At 39.0% G+C, this 20,554-nt stretch overlaps 1 protein-coding gene across 1 annotated transcript in view; it reads right to left on the bottom strand.

Annotated features, from left to right (window-relative positions):
* The window catches only part of LOC122811212 (transmembrane protein 178B-like), a 561,592-nt gene that overhangs the window by 110,456 nt on the left and 430,582 nt on the right, over positions 1-20,554 (bottom strand). Inside the window, exon 3 of the mRNA XM_044082900.1 lies at positions 19,653-19,790. Within this exon, the coding sequence (XP_043938835.1) occupies positions 19,653-19,790 (138 nt within the window). The remainder of the gene's footprint in view (positions 1-19,652; positions 19,791-20,554) is intronic.

The raw sequence follows: 20,554 nt of genomic DNA, 5'->3' as shown, positions 1-20,554 counted from the left end.
GAAAGCGCTTGCATATTTCTTACTAAATAAATTGTTTTGTTTTATGCTGTGCATGTCCTCTGCCTCCTTGGATTTCTTGCATTCAATGTGATATATTCATATAAAGAATTTATTTCTACTCCCCTTCTTATTTTAGACAAATGAGAACATATTCTTGTAGTTTACAAGTTGTCTTCCCTGTGTACAAACCAGTACATTTAACACAGTTAGCAATATACACTACGTTCTCCGTGTTACATGTTCTAAATATAAACTTTTTCACATAACGGGATGTATAAAATAACTCTCATTACTAATATAGCTACAATAATTGCAGGTATAACAAGGTTTTGTACCATATTTTATGTCTAATTTTCTTCTTTCTTTATAACAATTTCTGTTTTAATTTTTTTCTTTCTTATAAAGACAGGTTGAGTTCCTACAGGCTTGACAATCTCATAATTAGAGCATAATACTGGCCAATTATTGCCAATATTTTTAACTAGTGTAGTTTGTGTGTTATATTTCATGATATAACCTAACTTTCTAATAGCTATATTACTGTTAGAACTTTGCGACTCAGTTCCATCTGGAAAAAAAATGGTTTACCACTTCTATTTCTTCCTGAAACTACAAAATTCATGTTACTTTCTAATAGTTGATTATATCCCTTTTCACAAAAATTTCCAATCATATCAGATGCATCACTATAGAAATGGTCAATCCGTGTGTTTAGTCTGCTTGCCCTCAAGAACTGGCTCTTAACAACAATGCCATTATGCAGATATTTAGGGTGCATACATACTTTGCGAATTAAAATTGCCGCGGTGGTACGGCGGTAGTGTTGTTACCTCACAGCAAGACGTTCTCCTGTTCGATTCTCGGCGTGGCTTGGGAGTGCCTTCTGTGTGGAGTCTGCATGTCCTCCCCGCGGTTTGTGTAGCGTTCGAAAGACATGCATGCGTAAATGGGCATGCCTTCATTGAAGGTTGGGCATCGAGCTGGCACCTCGGCATTTCGTAAAAATCTACTGCCAATCATTAGCGGACCGGAGTTCCGCTGTGGTGACCCCTTACCGGGAAAAAGCCGAAAGACAAACATACTTTGCGAATTAAGTATCAAAGTCTGGACATTCTTTTTAAATATGCTAGTATCAAATACACCATCTTTAAAATATATGTTTACATCTCAAAAACTGATTTCAGTATCTGAGAATTTCATATCAAAGGATAGGAAACTAGCAGATTGTTGTAAGCTATTGACAAATTAATGTAGTGTCATGACTGAATATATTTCTCCTGACTGAGAGTTTTTGAAAAATTAATTCATGCCTCTCCTGAAAACCACTGCACTGTTAGTACCCCAGTCAGATTGTAGCTTTGAGGGTGTGTATTAAGTGTTATAGTTCCTGGGGCTGCTGTTGTATGCATGTGTTTATGTGGGTGAGGTATAAAGAATGGCTACAAATGGTACTAACAGAATGGCTTGTTATTACAATGAAGAAATCAAAAATATATTAATTTGGTTACAATTACAGTAAATAGACAAACTCAGAATTTTGAGAGAATGCTCTTCCGGTACAAATTATATACACACACACACATATATATATATATATATATATATATATATATATATATATATATGATTTTAATATTACAGCATTGGGAACCCTGGGTCCCTAATTGTGGTGACCCACTGAAGTAGTATATTTAGTCTTGCAGTGCATTTTAAGGATATGGTCCTTGGATATAGTGAGAGGAGTAGTGATTCTGATATGTTTGAGATGGGGAAGGATAGGTTCAGTGGAGAAATTTACAGTAAACTTTTTAGCCATTAATTTGGTGATGTTGGGATTTGAATAGGAGGTCCCATTATCGATAAGTTCTGGAAGTGATGTGAATTATTCTTTAGTTTTCTAATACAGCTGAAGAAGGACTTGGCCTCAGAATTAAGCCTACATTCATGACAGGCTTTGCTGGTCTTTGTAGCTGCCTTAAGTATCCTGATGATGTGTTTTATATTTACATTGTGATGCGAAGTTATGGCCCTACAAGTTTATCTAAGCAGTTCCTTCTGTTAAATTTATTTATATCTACTGACCACCATCAGGGATTGTTGTTGAATTTGCCATTGTATTTGGCCCTGGTTGGGACAGCCTTATCAATGCATTTATTTAAATAAGCATAAAGATCCTTGGCATAGGTGGCTGCATATCCCAGTTCCATTTTGGGGTTAGTATGGTAAAATTTCAAGATTTCATCATCCATTTGTAAAAGGTAAGCTTTGTTTTGAAATCTTGATATAATGTGGTGTTGGAAACCACATGATAGGAAGTTTTAAAGGTAAAGGTAACCAGCTGGTGGTCACACTTAACAAATGAGGGACTATCCATGTTCACTGAGAAGGCCAGAGCCAAGTATGTGAGAACTAGGTCTAGGATATTTCTGCCTTTGGTGAAGACCCAGGGAGCTCTTGTTCACCCAATCTAAGAAATGTTATGCATACCTGACATTAGACATACAAGTACTACAGTCTATGGAGGGGTAGTTAAAAATCAAGAGCAACAAAAACTCATCTTTATTTCCATTGTAATGTTTTTTTTTTTTTCTGACATGCTAGCAAGTAAACAAATGCCAATAAATAGTGCTTGCTTTCCACCCACAGATTCTTGCAATTTTGTTTGCTATGCAGGTTAATAAATATATTAATGTCTGCTAAACTGGTCTTTTTGCTCATTGTTGGGTCTGTGCTGTGTATCTGTGCCATCATGCTGATCACTACAATGATATAAAGCTGCATTCTCAGAGATAGTGTATGTGCAGTGCTCCTGTGACTACTTAGTATTGTAATACTGAAAAAAAACTTGTAACATAAGCTCCTCCCTGGAATATAATTCAGAAAAAGAAAACAACAGGACCAGACTACACAAACAAAACATAAGAAAGTTTTGCATTTATCAAAGTAACTAGGGGTGGAAATGTAGTGGATCACAGTATCAGTGAATGTTAAATTTGTTTTTTGAAGTATTAGGAAGCAATTTACTAACCATGCCATGTGATTTGTTACTGAATTCTTCCATTATGGTTCCATATTTGGCCATTTTTTTCTACTTTACTGCAATGCACGCCTTCAGTGCTTCTGACCTGTGATGTGATGTCACCACTTTGATGAAGAATTGACATCCTGCACATGCATGAGCAGGGGACCAAACACATCCTTTGCATGGAGCATGGCTTTTACTTTTTTTTTTTTTATTTAAAAAGAATGTAAGTCGGTAACTATTACAATACCTCAGAAAGTAAGCAAAATGTAATGTGGACTAGGAGAAGAGAATTCCAGTGCTCACTTTTAGTGATGGCAGTGTGAACATGATCTTTAAGTTACCATAGATTAAGGATGTTTTTAGGCCTGGTGGGAATTCATTATAGTCACGTGGGGCCATGGAAGAAGACCTGTAACAAGCTACAAGTTGATGGTCTGACTTGCTTAATATACGATTGAGTTCAGTGAGCCAACTTGGAGGATCATTGGGTATTCCTTTAGAAGAAATGAGCTCGCTGATGAAAAGTGAGTGGCTGCCACCATTTCCAGAGGGCTTGAAAGGGAGGATAGGCACAGAACTCTCTCACATGGGGAGTACTCTCATTGGATTAAAACTGTGTCACAGTCACTTTACAAATATGGATTCATTCCAGATGCTGAAGTGCCTCCATATTGTTATTAAGACTCCTGGCATTGAGAAGGGCCACCTTGATGTTGTCTAGTGTATGAATTGATTTTTTTATTAAATTCTCACATTTTAAACAATGACATGAGTACACATACTTTAAAAATTTTCATAGATATATATATATATATATATATATATATTTTTTTTTTTTCCTTAAAGGTGTATAGGTGTACACTAGGCTAATGACTACTAGTGCCCTTGTATATTAAAAGAACCTCTCTCTTTAATGATACCATACTACTAATGTATGCCCTTCTGCCTCCACACTCAACACCTGCTATGTATTGCCTCTCTAGTGTCCTTCCATAACATTCTCATCTTTTATATAATTACTCTCTCTCTGTCCTTAATTTTCCTTCCTGCTCATTCATCTTAGTCTATTCTGCTGTATATTTTTGCAGGAGAATACTCTTTTTTTTTTTTTTTTGGGTCCATACATTATTAGAAATATAGTATATTTTGAATGACTACCTATTAATTTGCTTGACATGGGTTATCCACTTCTGCAGTGTGTCTTGCTACTTACAGTACATATTTTATTAATATTTCTGTAAATGTATTTCAGTCTGTGTTTTTATCTCTTGTGTGGATTTTCTCCCGTTGTATATAATTACTTATCAGATGCTGTAAAATGTTTTTAGGTGCATTTTTTGTTGAGCCTTTCTCTCCAACTCATTGAAAAAATATTTAATCTATTGTGGGATTTTCTTCCCCTTGTATATACTTATTCAACTACTATTTAAATCTTTTTGAATCTGTTGTGGAGCTTTTCTCCCTAGGCCTCTGCTGAAAACGGGCCATTGGCTCAGTCAGAATTCAGTTATGAAAGGACAAATAAATAAAAATCAGAGGCATAGGTGCCAGACCAGGGATGGATTTATTTCTGATTACCCATCCATTGGTCCAAGTTTCACTTAAATAGGGCTAGGAAGGAAATCTGCTTTACATGAATGGGGAGTCTGCTTCAGAGAATGGGAATTCTCTGACAAACATATCTGCCCCTCTAACATGTCCTATTTATGGCACAAGCAAAATTTAGGTCTTTTGATCTAGTAGTTTTGATACTGTTTGCTTTGAAGATGTGCAAAAGGTGCATCAGAACAGGATCCAGGGATGCCTTGTATGCCAGTCAAAGGTCACCTCTCAGAAGTTTGCATGATGAGTAAAGGTAAAGGGCTGTGAAGCGATCAAAGGACATTGTGTTTACTCTCTGCATTCTTTTTGTAAAGAACCTTTGTGGATGTTCTAGTTGTTGTATGTGTCTAGTCAGATGCACACAGAAGGGGGCATTATACTCTATAATGGGTCCAATGAGGGCTGAGTACAGTGGTACGATGACCTCTTTGGACTTGGATGCTATGCGCTTACTTATAAGTTGAGCAACATAAAAGGATTTTCTTACTACCTTGGACACATGTTGGTTAAAGACTAGGTTACTATATACATGAGTTCCCAGATCCCTGACTAGTGAATCAACTTTTAGGAGTGTTTTATTGATGACATAGTTAGCTGGGGTAGCAGACTTCCAAAAAGCTACTATAATGCTCCTCTTGGTACTGGGTTTTAAGCCATGGCTTTGGAACCACATGCTTGCCTGTGTTAGACCTTCCTGAAGGGTGTTCTTGTCTTGGTGGGATTCAATGAATGCTTTCAGTTTGCAATCATCTGCCAGCTTGGCCAGCCAGAGGACTTTAACATTGTTTTTGGCATCAGAGAAGTAGATGCCAAACAGCAGTGGGACCATCACAAAGCCTTGAGGGAATCCACTGGTGACCAGCCTCTTTGTGGCGGTGGCCTCACTGATTCTAACCTCCTGGATCCTATTCGTTAGCTACCTAGCTAGCTGTCCAGCATGTTATAAAGAGGTTTTATGCCTAGTTCCATAGTTTGTTGACAATACCCAAGTGAGGTATTCTATCAAATACTTTAGCTAGATCTAGGTAGGCAGTGTGCACCACTTTCCCCTCAGTCACTGCCTTAGTGACCTTTTCAAAGAATTCCGCCAGGTTTAGTAAGGATGATCTTCCTTTCATAAAGGCAAACTGTGATGGATCCAGAGTCTGGAAGTCTCCTATGTCCTTGTTGACAGTTTCCCTGATAATGCTTTCCATGGCTTTGCAAATAAGACTTGTCAAACTAATGGGTCTGTAGTTTCCAGGATCTATTGAAGGTCCTCCCTTATGAAGGGGGATGACTGTCACAGTCCTCCATTCTTGTGGTGCAAAGCCTGTTTTAAGACTATAATTTAATAGTGACTTCAGGCGGTCCTGATAAGTTGTATTTTAGACTGTTCAGGAAGCATCTCGGGATGTTATCAGGGCCCAATGAGGCTGTGTTCTTGGCTTTAGCGAGTGTAGCCAGTACATGCTCCCTAGTTATTGTTGGCAGGATAAGTCTGAGGGCATTTTTTGGGGGATGGCTGAGGTAAGAGGGGAAATGTTGGAATTGAATTTGTCCACTAACAGGTTCACTATATCTCCAGGCTTGGGGAATGTGATACCATCAACCACTAGTAAAGCACATTGCTGTGTGGCACCATTCATGTTTTTGACAGAACTAACAAAGGCCTTATGATTATCTTTCACCTGAGAAGCCATCTTAACCTCAAAGTTGGCTTTGCTTAACCTGATTAGCTCTTTTAGTTGAATATAGCTTGATGAGAGAGCTTTTATCTTTATGGGAGTTACCCTTCCTGACTTTTTTTAATTTGGTATGCCACCAGGGCAGTTTCTAGGGCTACTTCTGGACTTACTTCTGCTGTATACAGCAGCCTCCATGCAGCCATTGACATGAGTCTACAGAGTTTCTGAGAGCAATTCAGAGTAGGCTGCTGTGTTTTCAGGATTTGGAGGGGCACTGAATTTTGGCAAACAATCAGTTTATAAAAGGTAGTTTGCCTTGGAATAGTTCCTGCTACTGTTTTTTCTGGGGTTACAGAGTTGATTTTGATTTCAATGGAGATAGCTTTATGGTTGGACCTTTCCATGAATGACAAGACATTGGGGAGCTGCAGCATTATCCCATATTTGTGAGTGTGAGATCCAGTGTATTGGTGCCTCTGTGGGCATGTTCACTATTTGGTCACAAGTTTTTGTGTTTAGGAAGTACAGGAATCTCTGTGCCTGTAGACGTGTGACCATATAGGATTCCCAGTCTATAGATCTCATTATTAGGGTATTAGGTTTGATGGTAAGTGTCTTCAGTAGGTCCATGAATGCATTGCAATCTTCTAGCTGGCTGCTTCTTCTTTTGGCTGCTCCCATCAGGGGTTGCCACAGCAGATCAACCGTTTCCATGTCTTCCTGTCCTCTGCATCTTGCTCTGTCACACCAAACACCTGCATGATCTCACTCACCACATCCATAAACCTTATCTTTGGCCTTCCTCTTTTCCTACTACGTGGCAGCTTCATCCTTAGCATCTTTTTCCCAATATACTTTGCATCCCTCCTCAGCACATGTCCAAACCATCATAATCTTGCTTCTGTGGCTTTGTCTCCAAACCTTCCAACCTGGGTGACCCTCTAATATACTTATTCCTAATCCTGTCCATCTTCGCCACACCCAGTGCAAATCTTAACATCTTCAACTCTGCCACGTCAAGCTCTGACTCCTGCCTTTTTGTCAATGCCACTGTCTCCAATCCATATAACATAGCTGGTCTCACTACCCTCTTGTAGACCTTCCCATTCACTCTTACTGGTACTAGTCTGTCACAAATCACTCCTGACACTCTTCTCCACCTACTCCATCCTGCCTGTACTCTCTTCTTCACCTCTCTTCCACACTCACCATTACTCTGAACTGTTGATCCCAAGTATTTAAACTCATCCACCTTCGCCACCTCTACTCCCTACATCCTCACTATTCCTCTATCCTCCCTCTCATTCACAAACATATATTCTGTCTTAGTCCTGCTGACCTTTATTCCTCTTCTCTCTAGAGTATATCTCCACCTCTCCAGGGTCTCCCTCTACCTGTTCCCTACTCTCACTACAGATCACAATGCCATCTGCAAACATCATAGTCCACGTGGACTCCTGTCTGATCGCGTCCGTCAACCTGCCCATCACCATTACAAATAAGAAAGGGCTCGGAGCTGAACCTTGATGTAATCCCACCTCCACCTTAAACGCAACCATCACTCCCACCGCAGACCTCACCGCTGTCACACTACCCTCGTACATATCCTGTACCAATCTTCTAGCTGGCTATGATGTGGTAAAGGATTTTGTCTATGGTGATCTGCACATGAAGGAACTCCAGCACGTCATCCTGTTTGATCACCCAGGAGATATGAGTGTTACTGATGAATATTCAGACACTTCCACCTTTAGCCCTTTTCTGTGGAGCTAGCACTGAAACCATGCACTGCTGTGGTACTCTGTGTCACATCAAACCATATTCCACTAACTCTACAGACATCTATAGTCTCAAGTGTGACAGGGGCTTGGAGGGAGTGTAGTTTTTTATTTAGACTCCTGGCATTGAGCATTAACACCTTGAGGTTCAGTTGAGTTGATTTTGCAATGTTGGTTGGTTGGTTTGTCAATTTGGCATTACCTAAAAAGGTACTATAGGGGTGGATAAAGTTTTAGCTAGTATTCAAAGGCCTAGAGGGGACACGTACAGACCATCCTTGTCAAACCAATGTGGTCTGTTAACCATGTCCTCTCAAGCTGACAAATATTGGATCCCTTTAGAATGACACCAGAAAGACAGCCAATTGTTGAAACCAATTATCTTTAACTCATATTGTGACGTCATCCTTGGTGATGATGATATGCTTCTCAATTCTAGGCTCATATTAGCCTGACACAGACTGAGAGCTCCGCAATGTCTCTCTTCATATAATCCAGGGAGGTATGTCTCAGGTCATTTACACCTACATGGAATATGATGGAATCATACTGGTACCTATGGTGAAATGACTTTAGTGTGTGCTTACTTTGGCAGATCCTGGCTCCAGATAATCAGCTAACAGTTATCTTCTCCTTGTTCGGTGTGATCAGAGGGGCATCAGTATGTCTTACAATGGAGTCCCCTATGATGAGAGTCCTGGGTAGTGTGTTTGCTTGTCTCAGGGGCTAAATTTTTGAGGCTCCATTGAGAGTGATTCTATGTATGGTGTTAGGTGTTGTTTTTTCTGAATGCCTTTGGGTTTGCTGTAGCAGTACCAACAGGTAGTCTAGGCAATCTTTGCTGTTTAAGAAGATTGTTTTGCATGCCTCAGCATAGCTTAGTCTGTGTGTTGTGTGCTTGGTTTTGACAAACTGAACTGTGCGCTTATATGTGAGAGTTTAGCCTCCAGTGTCATTGTTTAAGTACACCTCTCACATACTGTGTCTGTTTCTTTAACTTATTACATCCGAGTGACAAATCTAGGTGCATCTGCAGTTAACTCCTACTGACGTCTCTAAGCGTCAAATATTGTTTGTTCATATTTGCATCAATAATTCCAAAACCATGCTATGTACAAGGTTTTAAAAGATTTCATCGTAAAGTTTACACAGTAGCAAACTCAACTGCATTAATATTTGACCTCTGTCTAGAGCAGATAGATATTAACTGTTTTTATGATATTAATTTATATAGATATAATTTTCACATTTTTCTAAATACATCAACAACTAAGTAACAGACAGAATTGATTCACCTCATATGAAAGCTCTCAGCTAGATGAATAAAATGCTGCTGACAGTATGTAGGTAACTTGAGTGGTTGCCGAGATATTTTAAGTTTACAAAAGGTTACAAATGTAATAGTTACTGGGACTTATAAAAATTCAGTTTAAGACCTAGAACCCAAGGAATACTACCAATATAAAAATAGTTTGTGCTGAAGAGTTTGCCATTTATACTTTCATAACCCCTGTGGTTTCAGATATATGAACATTTCTTTGAAATGTGAGGACATAATTTGATTCTGTCAAAAGGCTTAGGCTCCACCCACTGGAAGTTACAGTGCAAACTTCCTGATCTCCATTGGCATAAGCGTATGACTGTTTTGTGCTAACAATAGAAGATGTTGCATTTGTATGAGTTAGAGCGAAAGAGTATGATGCTCTCTACATGCATGGGATTACAAAAGGGTTGCCCTCAAATCAGCTACGTTTTTGGGTCTACTTCTAAATCCCATAATTTCAGAATCCCAAAGACGAATATACCGAGACGAGAATCACGAAACTTAAAATGTCGAACTGCGTAAGTTTTCCCAGGGCAAGCAAATACTTGCCCAAAGTGGGGAATTATGCCCCCCACCTAGGTGGGTTTTAAATAGTGCAGTGTGTTTTACTGTTGTGTTGGGCAGCCCAGGGAAAATGTACTCTGTTCGGCATTTTAAGTTTCATGATTCTTGTCTCAGTATTTTCATCTTCAGGATTCTGAAATTATGGGATTAAGAAGTAGATCCATGTTTTTACACTTTTTGCAGATGGAATCAAGTTAACTGAAAAAGAGTTAATTTTCATTGAGCATGTAGCAGTTATTACACTGCCTTAGGATTAGGGTCGTCACCTATCTGTTTTTTTCCTGGAGTATCTGAAAATCAAATTGATTCTCCGGTAGTTAGGAAAACACTGTATAAACTCCGGTATTCTGTTTCAAAAAAGGAAACAGACTATGGGAATTTGTTAAACTGGCTGATTTACTATGCTTTTTTTTTTTTACAGAAAATCGTATGAAAGCAGGCATCAGGAATGGAAAAAGAGGGCGTTCCCATCTGTTGATGTCACAGTAACATCACAAAATGGGTGGAACATTGGTGGGAGATGGGGCGGGAATGGGTGCAGTTATGGGTGATACGATGGGTGTGGCCTTACTCTGGTTTTAGCCACAATGAAAGGTGGCAACCCTACTTAGGATACAAAGTACTAGAAGGCTGGCAATGGAAGGGAAGTAGACTGCTGTCTCTCCATACTGGTCTGTATTATTATTTATAGGATCTTAGGGGAAGAAGGTGTGAAGACGAAGGAGGGAGAGAAATTACACAGTCAAACCGAGTCTGTAGAAGATAGCAATGTGCAGACCTGCAAATCTGGCAGCAAGTTGTACAGGCCCATGCATTTCTGTACAGGTCAGCACAATCCCACAATCCATTAAAGTTCAGAGCTATGTGGTGCCAGTCACCCAATAAATGAACAAAGACGGATTTTTACACTGATGACCGGGGGGGGGGATTTCACTTGTGCACACAATCCACTATTCAGCTGTAACTACAGCAAAGGTACACTTCTCTGTAACGGACAGTAAAAAGTAAAAAAAAAAAAATGACAAAAACAGCTGCAAGAGCATATCTAAACAATCCTACCTTGGTTTGTGATTTACTGTGAAACTGACTGGTAAAAAAAGTTTTTATTTGAATTTATATTTTATTTATCACTGTTTTTCACTGCTTGTAGGTAGGAAGGGATAGCTTGTTAAGATTTACTTTGATTCATATTTTGTTGTTTTAGCTTTAATTTCACTGTTGGTTGTTACAAATGAATAGGTTTTAGACAGGCAAGCTCTAGCCATCCCAAGGGGCTCTGACAGCTATAACTTCACACAGAATGCAGAAAGGAAAATCCAGAGCATATCTAAACAATCCTACCTTGATTTATGATTTACTGATCTTTACTGTTAAAAAGAAGTGCGATAGTGAGCAACGTAAAGGAATTGCAGCTTGTGTCTGGCTTGCAGAACTTGTACAGTCAGAACAAATTTACAGTACTTACTTTAGTATTTAGTTGTATATTGCTTGTGTGATTTTTGTCATAGGAGTTTGATTTAAGTTCTCTTTGAATTCTGTGGTTACTGATTTTGATTATCATTTTCTTTTACAATATTTTGTTTCAAGCTGAATATAATTCCTTAAATGAGTATGCAATTAATGATTTGCGTCAAAAGCTGGATGATTTGGTTACAATTATTAGAAGTAAATCTAGACAATGATGATTGCACTTGTGCAGTTGGCACTGCTTGGAGCGCTGTTGTTACATATATTAATGACTGGACTAGTGAGATAAATATTAGGCAATGAACAGAACACAACACATTTAGGAAATGACGCATGTATTGTCTGTAAAGATCATTCAACATCTATGAAACAGGATGATGCCCCTGACAACTCTAGAATTCTGGATAGAAGTATTCAGAAATCTAAGAATCTGGGTTGTTTAGAAGGAAACAAAAGAAAGAAAGGAAAAAGTTCACAACAAATAACAAGGAAGAAAAAGAAACCGATTAATGTCTGTAAAGTAGAGAGAATATGTAGTAAAAGGTCACTGCTTTGTTGTTTAACACACAGGTTACTGGGAAGGATAAGAATGATGACATTTTTCTATCAGAAAACCTTCAGTTTACAGAAAAAGGCATCATTTTTCCAAGAGAGAAAGTAGGAAAGAGACAAGGGGCAGGTGAAAAGCAAGAAATCAAAATCGACCGTGGAAGGACTGAAGAACGTTACTGTAAGAAAAAAGGACAGAAAGACAGATGTTGGCTACATGGCTCAAGCTCTGGATTTACAATGCCAGCTGAATGAAAATTTAATACAAAATGAAAACAGATGAGAAGATCTATCCTTTGTAACAACTGATAGAGCAGATATTATTGTATTAGAAGTTGAAGATTCTTCAGAGCTGGTCAGAAGAGATATTCTTGTAACTGGAGATTAAATTATTAGAGTAAAATGATACTCGTATCTGCAGAGAAGATAATGAATGTTGAATAGTGTTATGCTTGCCAGAAGCAAAAATATTTGTGACACAAGTCTTGGAACACCTTAATGTAAAGATCTGTTTTTATTCATGTCGGTACAAATGATCTCATCCACAAGGACTCTCCGACTGTTGGTAGGAAACTGACAACCCTATTAGATAGTATAGCTTTGTACTGGTGTTGGGGCATATTTTTCACAAATCACCTATATAAAGGATAGTCAGGGCAGTATGAAAGAAAAGATTTTTTCAGTAAATGCCAACATGGAAAAATGTCCTGTTTTATAAAATGAAAATGTATAGAGCATCCAAACCTAGTTTTGGGCACACGTGTTCAGACAGGATAGTGTGCATTTGTCAAGATCAGGAAATAGAATTTTTGCAGCAGATATTTTGCAATATTTGACAAACACTAGGCAGGATTTTTGCCAGGTTGAAAATTTAACAGTTCACAGATAGCAACATTTGATGCATCTCTGATGGTTGTTAATGCTAGGAGCATTAATAATCATTTTTTTTATTGGAACATTTGCTATGTTCCCACAAAAGTGATGTTATTGCTTGTGAAACATGGTTAAAAACAATGACTGGAAACCAGTTCTGTCAGGGTATAAATGTTTTTACTGTAACAGACATTCTAACAAAAAATCAGGTGGAGGTGATATGAAAGGGATTAAAGATGGTTGTGAGACCTGTAATTATTACATATTTAGTGATAACACCAATAGTATAGACTGTGTAACTGTGACAAAGACAACCCTGAAATATAAAACAATTATTGGAGTGTATAGACCACCAAAGTCAAGCGCAGATGACCTAAAGGAATTCATACATTTCCTGCATGAAACAGGCAGGGAAGAATAATATTAGCTGTGTACTTAAATTTACCAGAAACAGACTAGAATAATATTGATTCAACAACTTTAGTAAGGAAATTATTCACAACGTATATTCAGGAACAACAATTGTTTCACATTGTAAAAAAACCTACCAGGGGATGGAACATACTAGACATTCTTTGTGTTCCTAAAGAAATTACTGTTACTTCAATTCAAGTTTTACCATCATTGATGTGTAGTGATCATGGGGTTATAAAGGTTAATTTGTTGCTTGATAAATTCTGCCAAACTGAAATATAAACCAATGCACAACAAAACAGTCACTATTAAAACTGGAGTGAGGTGTTCAATGGAAGAACTGCAGACGGAATCTGGAAAGTTTTGAAAGCAAAATTGTTTAAGTGCAAAAAGTAAAAAAAAAATGTTTATCATCAGTATCTAGGCATACAACTTCAGGGGGATATATTTCCATAACAACAAGATACTGGATTAAGGTGAGACAAAGCCTTTAAGAAATGGAAGAGGTGTCGAACTACAACTTTGAAAACTGAAATAAACAAACTGATCAAACAGATTAAGTATAGTGTGAAACAAGATCAAGAAAATTTATATAACTATGTTAAGCATAGTAGGAAACCTTTTTATAGACACACAAGATGTGGAAGGGGTAAAGACATACAAATTGACAAACTGTGTGCAGATTCTAAAATTTATTCTCAGACACAACAGATTATAGATATATTTACAGAATCTCATGCAAAACAGTTTGGCTCCACAAAAGGGGTGATAATTTGTCCTAGTGACATCCAGGTAACCTCAGATACTGGAATCAAATTGGATTATATTGAAAAAGAACTGCGCAAACTGGATCCAAGCAAAGCACAGGGAGGAGACGGAATTAGTAACCAAGACCTGAGAACACTTCAGCAAGAACTTACGGTACCATTATATCTATTATTCACTAGGTAATATAAATATGGGGAGATTTCTCAAGACTGGAGACGTGCTTATTAAACCTGTCTTTAAGGGAAAGGGGAGTAGGACAAACCTAGAATAATACAGACCCTTAAGTCTACTTTCATGCTATGGAAAAACAATGGAGAATACTGGATAAGTTGTCAAAACTGGATAGTTTGAGACTTGAAATCATATATCAGCATGCATATGTTGAAAATAGATGTACTACCACTTGTAATATGATGTTCTATAATAATACAACAGCTATGAATGAAAAATTGTACTGTGATATAATTTATATAGATTTAACTTCAGCATTTGACAGGGTTGTACACAAAACACTGATCATTAAATTAGAACAACTAGGTATTGATGTACTCTTGAGAAGATGGATAGCTGCATGGCTTACAAATAGGACATGGCAAGTATCCAAAAGCAGCTGGATAGGTGAAATTCTTGGTTACAGTCAAGGTGTCCCGCAGGGCTCTGTCCTAGGCACTTAATTGTTTAGACTGTATCTTTTAGACCTTTTTCATCCGAGGTATTCTACATTCTATATTCAGACAACCTGAAATTGGGGTAACTGATTACATGTGTTACATATAAGGAACGTCTGCAAAATAACTTGACTAAACTGACCATTTGGGCACAGGAGGATAAGATGGTGATAAATACATGAAAAACTAAGCATATGAGATTTGGGAGACATTAATTGAAAGGTAAATATTTAATACAGCACACAGTGATTGAAACTGTAGACTCATTTAAGGACCTGGATATATGGGTAGATTCAGCTATGAGTTTTTCTAATCATATCACCCAGTTGGTTAATGATAGTTACAGAACTATAGGTTGTATAAAAAGATTTATAAAGTCTAGGAAATCTAAAATGATCAAGTCATTGTTTGTTAGTTACATTAATCCCAGACTTGAGTATGGGATAACAATATGGAAATCCTATAAGAAAATAAGCATGAGTAAAATGGAAAGAGTATAGTGGAAATATACCCGGGGTATCAATGGATGTGAAAATTTAAGTTATTATGAAAGACTAAAATATCTGAACTTGTACAGTGTCTCTCACAGATATGTAGGGGGAGATCTTATTCAGGTATATAGGGCATTTATCGGCAACTACCTCTGAGAATGTTTGTGGTTCATAGGTAGGTACTAGGCTATTGGCCTTAGGGCCTATATAAGCCTAGCCAAACTGTACCCTGGCTTTTGCCACCCAAGAAAATTATTTTCCTGTGCCCCTGTCAAGCAGAGCCACAGACGTGATCCCCGGGGTGAATTTCCTATCTCCGATCCAATCATCAAGATTTTTCTTGAAGAGTGCTAATGAGGAGCTTTGTTTGATATAGATAGGAACTTTGTTCCAGAGTATGGGAAGTCTCTGGGACAGGAATCTATCCCTCCAGCATGTTCTGTTTATTGTGGTGACAAGGTTTAGGTCCCTAGAGCATGTAGCTTGGAGGGATTGGGATTTCTTTAAGTGGAGCATGTCCAACAGCTCTGGGTTTGACATAGCTTTGTATGTTAGGCAGAGATCGCCTCTGAGTAGGAGATATGTGACAGAGTAAAGCTGGAGTTTTTTTTAGACTGTCTGCTACGGCATCTGTATGAGGCCGGTAATCCTCTTTGTGAGGTATTTCTGTGGCTTTCCCAGTTGTTGTAGATGTCTTGTGAGGTACATACCAAAAGGGGTGTTGTACTCTATAATGGGTCTAATGAGTGATGAGTAGAGGGGAACAATGACCTCTTTTTTTCCTGGATGAGAAACCTTTTGTGATGAGGTGTGCCACATAGAAGGATTTCCTGTCTACTGTGGCGATGTGATTATCAAAGGAAAGACTACTGTCCACCTGTGTCCCAAGTTCTCTCATCACACTTTCAGTGTTAAGTAGACTACCACCTATGTGGTAGTTCATGGGTACAGAGTTTTTACCAAAAGGGATGACAATGCACTTTTTGGCATTGAGCTTGAGGCCATGGCTTTGACACCAGGCATCTGTCTCAGTGAGGCCCTTTTGTAGGATGTCCATATCGTTAGGAGTTTTGATTATGGCTCCTAGTTTGCAGTCATCTGCGAACTTTGCTAGCCAAAGACCTTCTGTGTTAGCCTGTACTTCAGAGAAGTAGATACCAAACAGGAGAGGAACAGGAGAGGACCTAGGACTGAACCCTGTGGTACTCCACTTGTCACTGGTCTGAAGTTGGATTTAGAGTCTGCTACTTTCACAGTGTGGGTTGTCACTGAGCCAGTTGACAACCCATCTTGTGACATAGGGATTTATACCTAGTTTAGTGAGTTTATCTATAATTCCAGAGTGTGGGGCGGTGTCAAAAGCCTTGGTGAGATCTAGATAGGCTGTGTGAACCACCTTACCCTCATCTACGGCTTTGGTGACCGCTTCAAAGAAGTCTATCAGATTTAGGAGACATGATCTGCCTTTTACAAACCCGAACTGGGTAGGGTCCAGAGTTTGGAGATTACCAATGTCATTGTTTATAAGTTCCATGATGATATGTTCCATAGCCTTGCAGACCAGGCTCATCAGGCTAATGGGGCGGTAGTTCCCAGGGTCCGTGGTGGCTCCCCCTTTGTGGTATGGGATAACCGTTGCTGTGCACCATTCAGTGTGCACAAAGCATGATGTGAGGCTATGATTGAACATGGTACTTAGGTGGGGGGCCAGTTTGTTCTGTAGTTCATGTAGAACGCAGCCTGGGATGTTGTCAGGTTCCATGGATGCTGTGTTCTTGGCTTTGGAGTGTGTGTTTTTTAACCTATGCAACCGTGATTACAGGAACTTTGCATTTTTCCGGTATAAAGATCTGCCAGGATGTTGGCAATATCAGTTGGTTTTGTAGATTTAGTGCCACTGTACTGTAACTCATTGCAGATCTGAATGTTGCCATTGAGATTCTTGACATAGCTATAGAATGCTTTGTGGTTGTCTATAGAATCATTGGTGATTTTGTTTTCGTAACTAGCTTTGGAGGATTTTATGAGGGATCTCAGCTTCTTACTGAGGCTGACCATGGAGTTCCTCCAATCATGGGATTTTACTCTTTTTTTGCAACAGTTTCTTTCTTCTGTTGTAGAGTTTGTTTATGGCAGGGGGCCACCAGATTGGCTTCCTTTTTTTGGAGGACAGCATTTTGGTTCTGTTAGGGATTGCACGATCCATGCACTCATGTAAGTGCTTATAAAGTGCAGTTGTATAGGATTCAGCAGTTGTACCTCTATTGTCCATCAGCATGGGTGTCATGACGTTTGCCACTTCTGTCTTAAGAAGCATGAAGTTGGCTTTGGAGAAATTTTTTACAGTGATTTCCCTAATGGGGGGGGGGTGGGGGTGGGATGTGGATGTCTAGGGTAATTTGCTTGTGGCCAGATCTGACCAACAAGGAATTGACATCTGGTGTGGAACACTGGTTGCCCATGTTGGTAATGACCAGGTCTAGGATATTGCTGCCCCTGGTGGGGGTGTGAATAAGTTGATCCAAGGTGCTGGAATTTATGAATTCCAGAAAACGTTAAGCACAAGAGTTGGTACATGAGTAGTTTTCCCAGTTAATGTTGGGGTAGCTGTAATCGCCCATTATTAGGGTGTTAGGTTGTACCCTAATATTTTCCAGTGTATCAAGAAATGAGGAGTGGGAATCCTGGGGCATGGTGGGTGATCTGTAGCAAGCTACAATTTGGATTGCGGTCTTGCCCAGAGTTAGTTGCACTTGGATAATCTCAAATGCATTATGCTGAGCAACTAGCCTGAAGGTGTGGATATCCTTAATGAATATGGACATGCCTCCATCTTTAGTGCTTTGGTCCAGATTAGGTGGCCAAAAGGTGTGGTATGGATTTATAGTCTTGTAATGCAGGGGTGCTCTCTAGAGCCTTGAACCAGGTCTTTGTCAGAGCACAGATGTCGATGTTCTCCATTTTAAGGAGTGCCTCGAGTGAGTGCATTTTGAGGTTTAGACTTCTAGCATTAAGTAGCATTACCCTCAGATTTTGCTTGCTTGTACCGGTTACGGTGGTGAATTTGTCATTTGACTCTTGCCTAAAAAAAGCACTATAGGTGTGGCAAGAGCCTTAGCCAGTATCCGGAATCCCAAGGGCGACAGGTGCAGGCCATCTCTGGCAAAGCATTGTGGTTTGTCGATCATGTCATCCCAGGCAGACAGATACTGGATCCCCTTAGAATGACACCAGAAGCTTAGTCAATTGTTGAAGTCAATCATTTTGTCCTTGTACTGTGGTATCATTCTGGGTGATGGCAGGATGCTACTCAGGGCTAGGGTCATACCTGCCTGGGCTACAAGATCAGATATTTCCTCCATGTCTCTTTTCATGTAGTCCAGGGAGGTAGGTCTCAGGTCATTCACACCAACATGGACAATGACAGAGTCATATTTGTACTTGTTGTGGAGTGACCTAGTTATCAAAAAGTACTAGAAAATCATCAAACAACCTATGTAGAAGATTCTATAGGAATGAGAAGTGTACTAATTGTTACTCTGAGAGAGCAGCTGATGCATTGAACAGAGTATCAAATTACATTAAAGTACTAGTTTAGATAATTTTAGGAACAGCCTGGGCACTTATTATGGGAACAAGTGTTTTGGTGTACTGGCAAGCTAGAAGGGTATCAATGTCTGTGCTTGAAATGTTTGTATGTATGTACATATGCATGTAATTTGACCACTTAGTACCAGACTATCCAGAAATATCAGCAATTGGTGTACACTCAATACAACCACTACTACTTCAAGATGGCTTCCACACCATGTCAGAACCAAACCAGCTGCAAACAAAGCAAACAATGAAATTCACTAGAAAATAAGCAACCGGATTTTGGCAGAATTAGCTAAACAAATTTAAGTGCAGTACAAATAATGCAGAAAAATAAAAAAATGTCTTTCCTGAGTTAATTATGAAAAACTAAACAGTGCACAGTTATGTGATTCCATAAATGCAGTCTCTCTAAGAATGCATTCCTTTGATTACAGCCCCTCTGATAGTCTGGCACTAAACTGCAGAACAGATCTGCATAAACTCTGCTGTGCAATAGAGCTGGCCAGCACTCGAGATGGGCTAGCAGAAATGAATATGCAAGTTCATTACACATGAAGTTTTGCATGGACACAGATATAGCACAAACCCATTGCAATAAATTTTGCAAAATTACTTTCTGGAATAAACAAAAGCTTTTTGGCATCAATCATGTTACTTTTCTACATAATAATAAATGTACTCAACAAAACATCCCTGTTCCATCAGGCAAAAGTCAAAGAATTATAGTATACAAAAAGTATACATTATTATAACGTTATCCCTTTTAATAGCCTATGCTGCAGACATGATTTTCTCACTGTTTTCACTTCTCATGCATAAAGATACAATATAGAGAGAGTCATGTGGTGGGTAGCTCCTTTCTCACCTCCCATAAGGAAGAGCAGTCCTGCTACATACTGCATTAAATCATGCTGCCTGCAGCATCCAAGCATCCCGATGATCCAGCCAAAGAGGATGATGGACACCGCCATCCCGATGAAGCCAGCCGTCATTCGTCTTAGATCTGTGGACACAGAGAAAAAGAGTAATTACAAATGAGTCACTTCCTCTAACCTAGACAGGTATGCTGTAGTAGTGGCTGGACATACAGTTGGTCAGCAGTATACATTAATTATCTTTGCTCAGGACACCTAGCTGCTACAATCTGCAATTAATGATTCTGTTGGGAAATTAAAAAGAAAAAAAAAACGTAGTTAGCCTCACTGCACTGTTTATTTCCTTTCTTATTGAATCTGCAGCAGACCTAGGTAACCTGTATCCTATTTATTTCAAACAGTCCCTAGAGTAGACTCTTCTGTTCATCCATGTTCTAGATTCTTATTGCATCTTAGCCTTGGGTGCAGAATTACTGGTAATCTGATTGTCATGGGGACGGAGGCAATTTATTCTGTAATGAGTACTTACAACATTCCAGCTCAGAAGAGGTAGTTTCTGCAAGGGGATATCCAGTGATGATTTGAAAGCATCACTGGGGATAATCTGTAAACTTTACATAGGTTCATAGTTCATAGTTATCAGAAACATCATTGAGAAGTATCTTGCAGTTAATGCAATAGGGAAAGCCACTGATGAAATGAATGCCTCACCATGGAGTGTGGATTATCTGTAAACCTTACCTCAGCAAGGAGTAACTATCTTGGACATGTTCTGGCACAATGTTGACTGCCAGTAGTTTTAGACTCTAGACCTGCAACTGTTCTGGCTTTAGACACACACAACTGCATTTGCTTGAAGTTACAAAAAACGTAAAACACTGTACTTAGAACT

This window comes from Protopterus annectens, chromosome 9.part0, assembly GCF_019279795.1.
Source record: "Protopterus annectens isolate FY-2018-M chromosome 9.part0, PAN1.0, whole genome shotgun sequence".
In the NCBI taxonomy this organism is placed as follows: Eukaryota; Metazoa; Chordata; order Ceratodontiformes; family Protopteridae; genus Protopterus; species Protopterus annectens.
The sequence above is the reverse complement of the archived record's forward strand: the minus strand, read 5'-3'. Positions and strand labels throughout refer to the sequence as shown.